At 38.0% G+C, this 15,204-nt stretch overlaps 2 protein-coding genes across 46 annotated transcripts in view; one reads left to right on the top strand and one right to left on the bottom strand.

Moving 5' to 3' along the window:
• Positions 1–1,500, bottom strand: part of LOC105489125 (uncharacterized) — a 115,472-nt gene extending 113,972 nt beyond the window's left edge. Inside the window, exon 1 of the mRNA XM_071077415.1 lies at positions 1,401–1,500. Coding sequence (XP_070933516.1) covers positions 1,401–1,500 — 100 coding nt within the window. The remainder of the gene's footprint in view (positions 1–1,400) is intronic.
• The window catches only part of LOC105489121 (protein tyrosine phosphatase receptor type D), a 2,338,800-nt gene that overhangs the window by 1,791,166 nt on the left and 532,430 nt on the right, over positions 1–15,204 (top strand). The window lies entirely within an intron of this gene.

The raw sequence follows: 15,204 nt of genomic DNA, 5'->3' as shown, positions 1-15,204 counted from the left end.
CGTGAGTTTCATTATCAATAAGGATGGGTGATTTGATTATTTTTTCCATTTAACCTATTTTATAATAGTTTAGCCTTTCTCCTTTTCTGTAAGTCCTCAGAGAACTATTTCTGATTAATTATGGTTTTATAAATAATAAAATACAGGATCTTATATTTGTTTGATGATTTGGAAAATTGTTTTTTCTCTGACAAGAAGGCACCCTGAAGTTTTAAATCAGACATGGCACATAAATAAAGTTACATGGAAAATTATTTGGTCTTTTATGGCTTTCGTAATATCTGAACAATTAAGTCTTCTTTGCCCAGGTTTCTAAAATGCTTCTCACATGCATACACTGGCCTATTTAGCCATATGCTTTTCTACCAGTTAATCTATAAACATAACTTCCTAGAAGCATGAAGCAGGGTGTACTTTTTTAGGTGATATGTAGCAAGGATTTTTTAATAGTTAGGTTGTCAATACACATTTTAAAATAATACCTATAAATTAAGAATGGCAACTTTAATAAATACTGTTATGTATATTCTGTTACTGATTTAAGAAAGGATTGCTTAAGTTTATTTTAATCCGACTTTTACTATTTAACAGACTCGACCTGAATTTGATTTATATGTACCAAAAAAAAAAATTTTAGGAAAATATTAATTTAAATTTTGAATTTTATCATTCAAAATCTGTTTTCTCTGAGTGACACTTGTGTTATATCAAGGATACCAAAATACATACTAACTTCCTTTCCACTAAATTATTCACTGTCTTTTCATGTTACTAGGTATCATCTGTTGAAAGGTCCCCATCTTCTCATGCTTGGGTTGCAGTCTCCTTGTGTTTGGTTTTGACCTAACCACAATTGCTTCTCTGCTCTGCAGCCAACATGATCTTTAAGAAACTCAAGGCCGGGCACGGTGGCTCACGCCTGTAATCCCAGCACTTTGGGAGGCCGAGACGGGCGGATCTCGAGGTCAGGAAATCGAGACCATCCTGGCTAACATGGTGAAACCCTGTCTCTACTAAAAATACAAAAAACTAGCCGGGTGTGGTGGCGGGCGCCTGTAGTTCCAGCTACTTGGGAGGCTGAGGCAGGAGAATGGCGAGAACCCAGGAGGCGGAGCTTGCAGTGAGCTGAGATCGGGCCACCGCACTCCAGCCTGGGCGACTAAGCAAGACTCCATCTCAAAAAAAAAAAGAAACTCAAATCTGATCAAGTCATTCCTTGCTTTCAAATATTTCAGTGGCTCCCTGTTCCTTCTGTAAAAAGCTTGAAATATTCCTTACCAAAAGATAACTGGCCTTTGATGTCCTTTCCTCTGCTTTGTCTCTTGCCACCTTGCCATCCTCATATTCGTTTTCTCTTCCCCACTCCTTCCATCCCTAACACACACACACTTGAACCGTACTAAAGTATTTGCTGTTTCCCAGATGTACCACGTTGACTCTTTCTACTGTAATTTTGAGCATGCTGTCTCTCTTCCATATGGAATGTCTCACCCCTTCCATTTTTGACTGATTTTTTTCTTCCTTCAGGGCATAGCTTAGCTCACAACTCTTCCCAGAAAATTTCCCTCCTCCCAAGTCTGGGTAGCTTTCTTGGGGTGCTAAAAGAATACTGAATACATCCTATGTGTAGTATCTATCATAATGCATTGTAATTGCTTATTTATACTCTGTTTTATTAATGAGTACCTGGAAGCCAATGTCCATGTCTTATATCCAGTGACATCTCCAGCTCCTACTACATGGCCTGGCTCAGTGTAATAGTAATATTGCATGTTATTGTTGAGTATTCTATGAACAAATTAGTGTGAGCAGAAAACTCAGAGGTGAATTAGTTCATGGCCCAAATCTTACAACCCATATGTTTAGGTTCTGCAGTTTATGATAATATTGTCTATTGCTCCTCTGTAATTAATTGTGATTTTATATTATTTTGAGTGAAGTTCCACTTACCTAGTTCCTTACCAAACCAGGACAAAGCCAAATCTCAGTAGAGTGTGTGTATCTACTCATATGCCACTAGACAAGACAAATCTGCCTTTACATCTGGCTGCGGTAGCAATTCCCAGATGCACTTAATTCTGACACATGGCCATTATTGAACCAAAAGCAATTGCCTGGCATGATTATAGCTCTTATTTGTTTTCATTTTAAGGGGCCTCATCCAGGCTGCCAAATGTACAACAGGTGCCTTAGTTTTATACTTGCCAATCTGTTGTTATTCAAATGACCGCACTAACAGAGACTAATGGTATCTAATAAAATTGATCTCGGTTCTGGCAAGCCAGATTCACAAGAGCAAGAGCCATAGGAACTGCAGTATGAAAATATGCTGGTGGTAAATGTGCCTGGTGAAGCATGCACTTTTTGAGGGTAAAGTGACATATGTCTCACACATAGGCCTCTTTGTTTATGTTGAGCTGTGAACATTTTCTGAAACCCAGTGTTACTTAAGCGCTAGGATTTGCAGTGTCTAATCTTGTTTTAGATGGACTTGCTGGGTGGCATGGGGACAGGATTGGCTGTGCCAGCTTATCAATGAATGGCTGTGCCATGCCTGTAAGGCACAGCCAGGCTGTCTTTCATGCCAAGCAGCTGGCATGTTAGATGGCTTGTATTTCCTATTGTGAGAAATTTGCCTCACTGATTTCATAGGGCCTTGTGAGGTCTTGAATATTGCCAGAGCTAGCCAGGAGAGGAGTATGTCAGGTTGCAACCAAGAGCTAATATTTAAATACTGTATTCAAATGGCATGTACGATTTGGCGACTTTTTTTCTTTATAGGACACTGGCCGAAGGAAAGCTTTGCCATCAAAGGAGATAACTTCTTGACAACTGACCTTGCAGACTTTTTCAAAAGCATAAGTGATGTTAAATCTTAGGACCAGGTCTCAGAGGAACACAGAATCGCATTTTTTTGTTTTGTTTTGTTTTTTTTCTGCAAGGATTTTATTCATTCACTCACCTGCTTTCTCATTTATACATCCATTCTTTAAAGCACCAGACGTTAAACTCTATGAAATGCAAAGTACAGTGGGAATATAAGACTGAGTAAAGCACTGTTGTACTTGTCAGTGCAAGTATGATTTGCACTGACAAATTTTAGAGATCTTGATTTTTAAGATTTTAGAAAACTTGTGCCGGTAATGTCCATTTTTAATTGGAGAGCTTTATGTTGTCATGTGGAAAAAAGCTACTCAAATTCCACCATGGTATTAGAGCTTACTGGTTTCACTAAACAATAATACCAATAAAATAGGAGAAGGGGGGTTAGAGCCTTAGCTGCTTAGCCACACTTCACTTTGCTCCACAGTTAATTGAGCTCATGTAATTTCCTGTGACCTAGCATATAGAATAGTTCTTAGCTTGGGATTTGGCTATTATTGGACCATCTTTTTGTATTATTTATACCCATCTTACTTGAAAAAGGATTTGCAGCAGCTATTAAATCATATGCTTCATTATCCTTAATAAATCACCTTGGTAGAGCAGACAATGGATTATTGTACAGATGGTTAGTTTCTATGAGAAATTTTTTTAAATATGCATAATCTTGGCCTCATTTTGAATGATATTTTATTTCAAGGCATTTGAAAATGATAGAAACCTTTAAAAAGTATACCAAACTACTCAGTGACGATTGTTCATATTAAATAAAAAATATGCTTAGTAAGAGGAATGTAAATGCGATTAACAATATTTTTTTACAAATATCTTAAAAGGCCTGTTAACTTTTCCGATTGTGAAAATCTTTCAAAATAATCTTTTCATTTTACAGAAGGAAAGACACACCATGGATGTGGTAGGGCTTTACAGTAATAATGTTCTTTGCGACTAATGTTGAGAGAAATAATGATGTAAGCAAATCCATAGGTAAAAGATTGTATCCACAAGCCTATATGAATATGGTATTATGTCTAATGGAGATAAAGGGGGAATAAATGACCTTTTAGATGTTTTAAGCATAAAACTATTCTTTTGGAATATGTAGGTACTAGAGTGACAGATTACATTATGTTTCCGTACGTCTGGATGAGAGAGAACCAAACACATTTCTGATTGTAAAATGTGCGATGTTGGCTTCTTCATTATGGGTGATGAACATTTTTCAGATACCAATTAGAAATTTTCAAAAGGTGCTGGAAAGGACATGAGAGTAAACCTCATGTTGTTTTGCTGAGGAACCTAAGATCCCCAAAATTGAAGAGGCTTTCTTACTCCAGCTGACCTCTCTATCTTGGTCTTTGAAACCTAAGGTCAGTCCTTTCTGGGCTTGACATTGTCCTTGTTATACTGCCAGAAATGGGGTCCCTGCCAACCCATTGCTTGCTCTTTGAGGGAGGAAGGTTCCATAGTAGGCAGTATCTGCCTTGATGAGGATTCTAGTGAGAGTTCTCATCAAAACTCAGGAGATGAGAACGGGAGGCAGAGCTTTTTTATCCCAATATTCCAACTTAAGAAACCAGTTCTCCTTATTATTTAATTAAAATTAAATGTAATTAAGACCACATTCATGCTATATACATTTCAAGTAGTTAATAACCACATGTAGCTAGTGGCCATGATATAGAACCAGTGCTGACATAGAACACTTCCCGCGTTGCGCTAAGTTGTATTAGACAGCACTAGTCTACCAGATCATCCTGAAACATCATTTGATCTTTTTCAAGGTTACAGATGTAATAAAATCAAGGTGTACGCCATTTATGTACTTAGAATACTCGTTGACTCTAGCAGGAAAGATGTAAGTGAAAGATACTGTGTTTCAGAAAGACATTCTCAAGGAAAGTGAATTGATGACAGATTCTGTGCATTTTGTCTAATGACAGACACACTCTTTGATTTTGTGGCAGCGGTCTAATGACAGACACACTCTTTGATTTTGTACCAGCCTGATGTGAAGTACACTTCCATGGAAATCAAATAAAGGAACAAATGTAGTACTATCAGTTCCACCTTTCCTCTCAGATTTCCCAGGGAGTCTTTTCTGTTGCTTTCCGAGTGATTTTTGTCTTCAGCCATTGTGACTGCACAGCTGTATGGGAGGAATTAAGGAGTGGCAATATAGTTGGAAGAAGGGGCTCAGTAGGGTGATTATGTCATTTAACAAATAAATAGGATGCTGTGAGAGTGAATGGGGATGTTCTTAATGGGACAACAAGTGTGGACTGGGCTGTCCAAAGCTGATAGATCTGTCTGAAAGCTCTATATGCAGCGCAGAGCAAGTGTGTCTTTGTTAGGATGGTCGACGGGGGGAGATGTGAAGGGTATCCATCCTGGGGATGTGAGAGCACTGTCAAAGTCTCCCCTTGGCATCTTTCCTCCTGTTCTTTTGCTTTATTATAGTGCATCTGAATTTTGTCACAGATCAAGCCAATCCAATGTCACATGTAATTAATGCTGACAAGCACATATCAGAACAACCTGCTAGAAGTCATTGAAAGAAATCTAGGGGCAGATGAGTGACTTCCAGTCTCCACCCCTGATAGTTTGGTGGGAGTGAGAGACAGAGTAGTAGAGACAGTACTGAGCCTAACACTTTAACTCCCTACCTCTCCACAGTCTTCCTACCACTAGGCGAGAGTTAATGGCTCAGTATAAGGTTTCTAGAGAGCTGTAATGGAACAGCCATGGAAAGGAGGAGGATATAAGCTGAGCAACTGTTTACACTTCCTGGAAAATAGTCTCCCTTTATCCTACCTGGTCTCTCATTTGGTCACAGAACATGAGAAAATTGTTTCCAAATGCCTTTTTCTTTTCTTTCACATTGTAAGTTTCTGTCGCTTCCTACAGGGAGTCAAGGTTCTGGTATTTTTTTATTGCAGCTTTTTTGCATTTTGTTTCAGGTAGGTTTTTGTGTTTTGTTGTTGTTGTTTTTTCATTCTCATTGTTATACAATAAGTTATTTTTGGTTAAAAAAACTACTTTAGAAAGTATGCAGCAATAGTTGGATGTCTTTTTTTTTTTTTTTTTTTTTTTGTTTTTTTGAGACTGTGTCTCACTCTGTTGCCCAGGCTGGAGTGCAGTGGGGCCATCTCTGCTCACTGCAACCTCTGCTTCCTGGGCTCATCTGATTCTCCTGCCTCAGCCTCTTACGTAGCTGGGATTACAGGCGCCCGCCACCATGCCTGGCTAATTTTTGTATTTTTAGTAGAGATGGGGTTCACCATATTGGCCAGGCTGGTCTCAAACTCCTGACCTCAAATGATCCACCCGCCTTGGCCTCCCAAAGTGCTGGGTTTCCAGGAGTGAGCCACCGCGCCAGGCCGATGTCTTTTTTTTTTTTTAAAGTCACTTCTGAGACTCTGTCAGTATGTACATCCAGTTTTATAATCAAAATGAACAAAAACAGGTTTCTGAAAGGTAAGGGTTTTTAAAGGCAGTTGATTAAGAATGCGATACATTTATGTATTAAGGAATGTTTATAGCTTTAACAAAAGATCTCTGTTGGGGTAGGGGATTGTATTTATACAATGCTGAGGGCATTTTGGCACATAATAATCTCATGTTTGCTCAGAATCATGAACTGTGTCTACTCTTCTCCCACACAACTTTTTTTAATTAAAAAAATAAAGCTTGTTTCTATTTCTTTATGACAAATTTATTTATTTTCTTACCAAAGACGATTGATTGCAAGGACAGAAGTGCCTATGCTTTGGTGACATTTTCAGCACCTTGTATCAAAGAGGAGAAGTGGAGGGTTTACTTTGAACCAGTTGATCCACAAAAGCCTGGAACATTCACCTCTTGAAGACATTCATTTTACAAGTCTTGGTTTTTAAATTGTGATTATGTATACCAGCTCCATTGGTAATCAGGGTGAAAATCAAGTTCCTTTTTGTAATTACAGATCTAAATGTTGATGGTTACAGGAATATTATCATAGGGCAGGGGCTGTAATAAAACAGCCAAACATTTTACCCCAGAAAGATTTAATAGTCCATCTCCTCATCCTCACCACTCTGTAGCTATGGCTTACAGCACTCCAGGTCATAACACAGAACTTGAAATTGTCATCATAGAAAAGAGGCTGGGGACTCTCAGTTAAGGAAACCTGGTGATTCACACATGACACTGATCTTGGTTGATAGAAGTCCCTTGTACATATTGTTACATGCACTGTAGAAGATGCAGTATCAGAACCAGTACAGTATTGTAGTTAATTGATAGAATTGGTGCCAAAACCTTGCTAAATCCCACTGAAAGGGCGATCAGTCATTTTCAATCATTTAATTATGTGTTAAAAAAAAAGAATGGGCATATTTTTTCAGAGAGATGTGATGTTTGAAATTTATGTAACCGTAGGCCCACCAAATTACATACTGAGCCCCAGTGGTAGTTCACATTCTGATGAGAAACTGGAAAGGCACAGAAATACAGTGCATCCTATTTGAATATGTTCAGCAGGTGGCAGAGTAAGAAGAGATAGCTTGCATTAACATTGGGGTCATTTGAAAGAAAATATTGTATTAGTCTGTTTTCATGCTGCTAATAAAGAAATACCTGAGACTGGGTAATTTATACAGGAAAAAGGTTTAATGGACTTTCTATTCCATGTGGTTGGGCAGGCCTCACAATCATGGCAGAAGGCAAGGAGGAGCAAGTCACTTTTTTTTTTTTTTTTTTTTTTTTTGAGGCGGAGTCTCGCTCTGTCGCCCAGGCTGGAGTGCAGTGGCCGGATCTCAGCTCACTGCAAGCTCCGCCTCCCGGGTTCCCGCCATTCTCCTGCCTCAGCCTCCCGCGTAGCTGGGACTACAGGCGCCGCCACCACGCCCGGCTAATTTTTTGTATTTTTAGTAGAGACGGGGTTTCACTGTGTTAGCCAGGATGGTCTTGATCTCCTGACCTCGTGATCCGCCCGTCTCGGCCTCCCAAAGTGCTGGGATTACAGGCTTGAGCCACCGCGCCCGGCCGCAAGTCACTTCTAATATGGATGGCAGCAGGCAAAGAGTTTGTCCTGCAGAACTCCTCTTTTTAAAACCATCAAATCTTGTGACATGTATTTGCTGTCGTGAAAACAGCATGGGAAAAAATCTGTCCTCATGATTCAGTTACCTCCCACCAGGTATCTCCTACCACATGTGGAATTCAAGATGAGATTTGGGTGGGGACATAGCCAAACCATGTCAAATATAAACCAAAGCTAATTCTACTAATGTACTGATCTAATACAATTGTAAAGGGATACTGATATTACCCTCCTATACCCTCACTTTTATTCATCTGTTTCAAAACCATAAAAGTAATATCTCATTATAGAATATTTAGAAACAGGAAAAATGTGTTGCTCATAATCCTTTTGCTCATAATCCTTTTATCTGAAAACAACCCACTGTTCTGACTTGAGTAATTTTTCTGGTCCTTTATACTGTATGGTGAATTTGCTATTCAGTACATCAGTTATCATTTAACCATAAATGTATATTTGACAACCTGGCCTCCTCATAACTGCTGTTTTTAGTGGCTGCCCAATATTTTATGAACTAGATGTGTCTATTTGTTGTTAGGCATTGTTCCCTTCTTCCCATTTCTCCCACTGTTGTCAATACAGAGCTTTGAGGAACAGTTTAATAGAGATAGCTTTTTCTATATTTTGCATTATTTCTTTATAGGGTTGTTATTTAGAAGTATGCTGATAGTGCTACCAGTAATGATTGAGAATACTAGTTTCAGCCGGGCATGGTGGCTCATTCCTGTAATCCCAGCACTTTGGGAGGCCAAGGTGGGTGGATCACTTGAGGTCAGGAATTCGAGACTATCCTGGCCAACATAATGAAACCTCATCTTTACTAAAAATACAAAAATTAGCCGGGCATGGTGGTGCACGCCTGTAGTCCCAGCTGTTCAGGTGGCTGAGGCAGGAGAATTGCTTGAACCTGAAGGCAGAGGCTGCAGTGAGCCAAGACTGTGCCACAGCATTCCGTCTGGGCGACAGAGTGAGACTCCGTCTCGGCGACAGAGCGAGACTTCGTCTCAAATAAATAAATAAATAAATAATTAATTAATTTCCCCTTGGTCAATCTGAAAATTATCATCTAGGTTTTGTTCATTTAATAAGCAAAACACTGCCTTATTATTGTTTTAATATGAATTTCTTTAATTACTAAAGTGATAATTTTTCCCTTATGTTTGCTTGAAGTAATAATTTCTGTTGTATGAATTACCTCTACATTTCCTTTGCCTAAGGGTTTTTATTCACTAGTTCCTGTTCTTTATATATTAGGCATATTGACTCTGTGTCATACTGATAACAAATGTAACAGATTTTCCACTTCGTTACAAGGTGCTGAAAATATCTTTGTACATTTATGAGTCTTACTTTAATGATTTTTTAACATACAGGATCTTTATTCATAATTTTATATAGTCAGATCTGTTGTTGATCTTTTTTCTCTCTTATTATTCATTTTATATTTAGAATTAGAAGGTTATTTTCTTTCCTCAGATTTCAATCTGATTTTGTTTTTGGCGTTCTGTTTCTCTCATTACTGTTTTATATCCATTCTTTAGTCACATGATCCTCAAACTTATTTAGGTGAAGTATTCACTGACCATGAAATATCATTATATTTATTTTTATCCTGCATACCACCTACTCTTTTGCCAGAAGAAAGTTGAACTAAGGTATTTTGGGCCAGGTGCGGTGGCTCACGCCTGTAATCCCAGCACTTTGGGAGGTGGAGGAGGGCAGATCATGAGGTCAGGAGATCGAGATCAGGGTGAAACCCATCTCTACTAAAAATACAAAAAATTAGCCGGGCGCGGTGGTGGCTGCCTGTAGTCTCGGCGGAGCTTGCAGTGAGGCAAGATCGCGCCACTGCACTCCAGCCTAGGCGACAGAGCGAGACTCTGTCTCAAAAAAAAAAAAAAAAAAAAAAGTCCAACTAAAGCATATAATAAATTCACAACCAAGAGTTATATACGCATGGAATAAAAAAAAAAATCTGTCAAACGAAATAACCTGTTATTTAATCAATAAGTTGTTTTCTCTTTGTCTTTTTTTAACTTTTCCAGTTTCAAGCAGTTTATTAGAAAATAGTACAAAGTTCAGTGAGATACCTCCAATAAGTTAATTTTGAGTTTAATTTAAAAAGTGTATTAGTTGATTTTATAATTGAAACACTTCCAAGCAGATGAATGATTCGAAGAAGAGGAATGTATTGTGAATTTTTTCCGTTTAGATCATCTAATGATACAGGGTTGTAGTATAAGGCAAGGTTCTAAATAATTTTTTTCCCAAATTTGTCAGTTCCTTATCCCCAAACGATGCACCAAACTGTCCTTCCTTCCCCCAAGTATTTGCAGTACTCCTTTTTTTTTTTTTTTTTTTAATTTGAAATCATTATATGTTTTAAGATCTGTTTCTGGTTTCTGTTCATGGGTATCTCGTTTCCCTGCTCTTTTTAGTTTTTCTATACATCTGTCAGTCATCATAATCTTTCAATTATTGGAGTTTTATTATGCTGTAACAGCTTATTGAACTGAACCCCTCTCTCCGAAGATTTTCTTAGAGATTTTTCTTTGGTACTTTATTCTGTTTATTCATTGACATGAACTTCATTTGACTCTTACATTTTCAATGAGAAACCAAGAAGCCTTAATTCAGATTTTCACAAAACATGGAGCTTACTCGTGTTCTAACAAGTGGGCATATTATATATAATTTAATTGTAGTCAACTTATTATTATACTGGGAAATCTCTTATAAAACAGGCAAACAAAGGAAATCACTTTGTTTTAAATGGCACAGTTTCAATTTGTTTTAAAGGGGATATCAGGCTGGCTGCGGTGACTCACACTTGTGATCCCAGCACTTTGGGAGGCTGAGACAGGAGGATCACTTGAGTCTAGAAGTTTGAGACCAGCCTGGGCAACACAGCAAGATCTCACCTTTACAAAAAATAAAAATAAAAATTTAGCGAGGCATGGTGGTATGCTCCCGTAGTACCAGCTACTTGGGAGGCTAAGGTGGAAGAATCACTTGAGCTTGGGCAGTTGAGGCTCACCACGATTGTGCTACTGCACTCCAGTCTGGGCAACACAATGAGACTTCTTCTCAAAACAAAACAAAACAAAACAAAACAACCAAGAGAAAAGGAGAGTAGTCTTTTGATGTGAGAACGTATATTTTGACTTTAACTAAAATTTAGTTTTTATAATTCCAAAATATTGTCTCAATTTATTTTCTAGCTGGGAGAAAAACAATCTTTATATGCCTCATATTTCCTGTATCTTTTCTTTCTATCTCTTGTTTTTAAAATAAGTTTTTGCCAGGCGCAGTGGCTCACACCTCTAATCCCAGCACTTTGGGAGGCCAAGGCAGGCAGATCACTTGAGACCAGGAGTTTGAGACCAGCCTGGGCAACATGATGAAATCCTGTCTCTACTGAAAATACAAAAATTAGCCAGTCATGGGTGTAATCCCATATACTAGGGAGGCTGAGGCATGAGAATCGCTTGAACCTGGAAGGCGGAGGTTGGAGTGAGCTGAGATCGCACCACTGCACTCCAGCCTGGGTGACAGAGCGAGACTTCATCTAAAAAAAAAAAAAAAGGGCTGGGCGTGGTGGCTCATGCCTGTAGTCTAGACTCTTCCCTGAATGGTAGGGTGTTGGGTGGGTTATTAATGGGAGGTATGGGGGGTTTAGCTTGAGATGGGACTTGGTCTTAGAAGACAGCTAGTTCTAAAGGTTGTTTTCTTTTCTAGGGAGGAGTCTGCTAATAGTCTAATCAGCTCTTGGGTGGATCACAGGGTCAGGAGATCAAGACCATTCTGGTTGACATGGTGAAACCCCGTCTCTACTAAAAATACAAAAAATTAGCTGGACGTGGTGGCACACGCTTGTAGTCCCAGCTACTCAGGGGGCTGAGGCAGGACAATTACTTGAACCCGGGAGGCAGAGGCTGCAGTGAGCCAAGATCGTGCCCCTGCACTCCAGCCTGGCAACAGAGTGAGACTCTGTCTCAAAAAAAAAAAAAAGTTTTTATTAATGCTCTGAACTTAAGACCTAAAATTACTTCTAAAAATGTGTATCGAAGGTCAGAGTTTTAAAATTAACCCCACTATTTTTCATTAGGATGGATTTTGTTGCTATACTTAGAATATAATCAGTTGTCGAGTAGATGTCCTAATATTAAAAACTTAGGCAGGAGAAAACAATCCAAGAAGAGTATTGTTTTTTCAGTGATTAACCAGTATCGCTGGTATTTTAGAGATGTGCCAAGGACTCTCTTCCTTTGTGAAATGGAGCATATCTTGTAGTTTGCTTTGTCAGTGTTCTATTAGACTATCAAAACATTCAAATTTTACATTTTGAGTAGTATTTACGCCTGAATTAATTCACAAGTTTCAAGGTCACTAACTTTGATTATATTATTATTTACCTATTTAACCATCTCTTTATTTTTATAATAGAGCATACAGCAGCATATAAAATGCAAAACTCTAGGAAATAAAAAGTGGCATTTGGATGATGTTGCTCTGAAGTTTATTTATGCATTAATTGAACCAATATATATTTATGCATTAATTAAACCAATATTTATTAAGTTCCTACTGTATCTCAGACATGGATCCAGGTGCTGAGGATGCAGCAGGCCATCCATAGATAAAGTTACTTCCTTAGGGAGCTTCCATTCTACTGGGAGAGTGTTGTTAAAGAGATATATAGTAATATGTAAAATGAATCCATAATGGTAAGTATTATGAAGAATAAAATTGCCCGGTGAAGTGGCTCATGCCTATGGTCCCAGCACTTTGGGAGTCTGAGGAGGGAGGATCGCTTGAGCCCAGGAGTTCAAGACCAGCCTGGGCAGCATAGAGAGACCCTTATCTCTACAAAAAATAAAAATAAATTAGCTGGATGTGTGGCACACACCTGTGGTTCCAGCTACTCAGGAGGCTGAGGTGGGAGGATCACTTGAGCCTGGGAGTTTGAGGCTGCAGTGAGCCATGATCGTGCCATTGCACTCCGGCCTGAGTAACAGAGTGAGGCCTGTCTCAACAACAACAACAACAACAAAACAAAACAAAAAGAAAACTTGTCAGGACAAAGGGCTGTAAGGTGATCCGTCTGTCAGTGTATGGGGTGAGGTTGAATCACTGTTGCTTTAATTAATGTGGTTAAGGGAGACTTAAGGAGCCGACTCTCTGGGAAAGAAGAGTTCAGCAGAAACCTGTTCAGAAGTATGCTTGGGTGCATTATTCAACTCTTTGGAAAAGCAAATTTTCTTCTCAGCTCTATTTGTAGAGATTACCATTCTGGACATATCCCATTATCTGCCCACGCACCTGAAATGCAGAACCTTCGTGATCTTTGGTCTTATCTTGACTATAGCTGGTACCCATAAACCCAAGTGATGTCTAACCATGCCAGGAGCCGGGGTCATTTAGTTTCTTCATCCACCCCATGCTTTGCTTTGCAGACTCTCTGATTCTGGGGCCCAGTTGAGTCCATGCCACTGTCTTTACTGATTATTGACTTTAACCTGGGGTCCTTGCCTGACCTAGATGGTGGGTACTCTTTTCATGCAGTTAGATTCCTTAGTTCAGTCATGCCAACCTCTTTAGGCAAAAGCACCAACCTCTTTAGGCAAAAGCGCCAGCCATGCTGTGAGTTATTATTTGCTCTGAATAACCCCAGTAGTTACTCACTAAGCTGCCTTCATAAAACTCTTTTTTCACTTGCTTTTCTGCTCTGACTCTATATAGGAAAAATCTGGGAAATGGCAAGTTTATGTATTTTGTCCAAAGCCACAGAAGGAGAACCCATTGGGGTGTTTGTTACAAATCCTTGTCTTTACATATTCTAGCTCATTGTTTTGGTCTCTGGGTTAAACACAGTTTTTTAATTCCTGATGTGTGACCTCCTTGATCTTCACTTTCTTTATCTCTGAAATAGGAATAATATGAGTACCTATGTACCTCATACTATTGCTATGAACATTAAATGAGATAATGCATTTAAAGAGTAGTATGCCTGACACATGGGATATTCATAAAATCAATTTTTATTAGTATGATTGCTGTTAGTATTAATACCTTTGCCGTAATTCCTCCCTTTATAGAAACATTTTGGGAATTAAATGTATGAACAGAATAGTTACTAATAACATTATGAAGTAAATAAAAACAGGCAAATTATAAAAGATGTTTGACCAAAATATTTTTGCCTAGGTACTGAATTTTTAAAACATTTTATCTATGAAAAAGAAACACTATCGTGTGAATTATCAAATTTTTACACTTTTTATGATATATGAACAATTTCAAAATAAAACCAGTTAGTTTTTAATACCTAGGTTTAAAAAATCTATCTAAAAATAAATATACCTAAGAAAGCTTCCTTATCTGTTATATTTATTTAATGTCATGGAAAAAAACAGACTTTTCCCTTGAACTATTGAATTCAACCACTGTGAATCATTCAAGCGTAATAGTAAATAAATGAAAGTAGGTGAATATGAAGAGAAAAAATTCATTATATTTCTACCAGGGTTCCTTCTGGAAATGAGAGTGAGAAAGACTAGACATTATTGTGCTTTCTGAACGGTTTGTGTGATTATATGAGAAATTATAAAAATTTAGAATTCTACGAAATATTCACCTGTCAGGTGAATTTTTTAAAATCTGAAGTAAATTCTTAAAATGCCCTGTGTTTTTAATAGATTTATCTATAAGTTGGTTAATTTTTGTAAATGGTACAGAAGATAGCTGTCATTTCTCTTTAAAGAGTGGTGGAAACCAAGCAAGCGGTCTGGAAATACAGTTGTTTTTCAAAGCCTGAATTTTAACAGTTATTAAATCACACGTATATATGATATATATAGAATCATTATGTGTGTGTGTGTATACATATATATGTGTGTGTGTGTATATATATATATATAGAGAGAGAGAGAGAGAGAAGATAGTTTTCATTCAACTTTATAATATTGTGAATGGTGCTTGTTATTAAGATTGTGTCATTCACTGAGTAGAGCTTTAATTTTTTTCAATATGAAAAATGGACCGGGTCATACATAGATCCAGCCCTAACAAGTGAGAAAAAAAATAAATGAAAAAAAGAAAATTGGAAAGTATGTTACAGCCTGAATATTTGCTTTGAAATCTAGAGGGTAATTAGAATATATATGTAACATCTACTAAAGTGATGAATAAACTTACATAGTTAAATGTTATGGTTTAAAATATACATCTCTACTTAC

Source organism: Macaca nemestrina, chromosome 14 (genome assembly GCF_043159975.1).
Source record: "Macaca nemestrina isolate mMacNem1 chromosome 14, mMacNem.hap1, whole genome shotgun sequence".
Classification (NCBI taxonomy): Eukaryota; Metazoa; Chordata; class Mammalia; order Primates; family Cercopithecidae; genus Macaca; species Macaca nemestrina.
The sequence above is the reverse complement of the archived record's forward strand: the minus strand, read 5'-3'. Positions and strand labels throughout refer to the sequence as shown.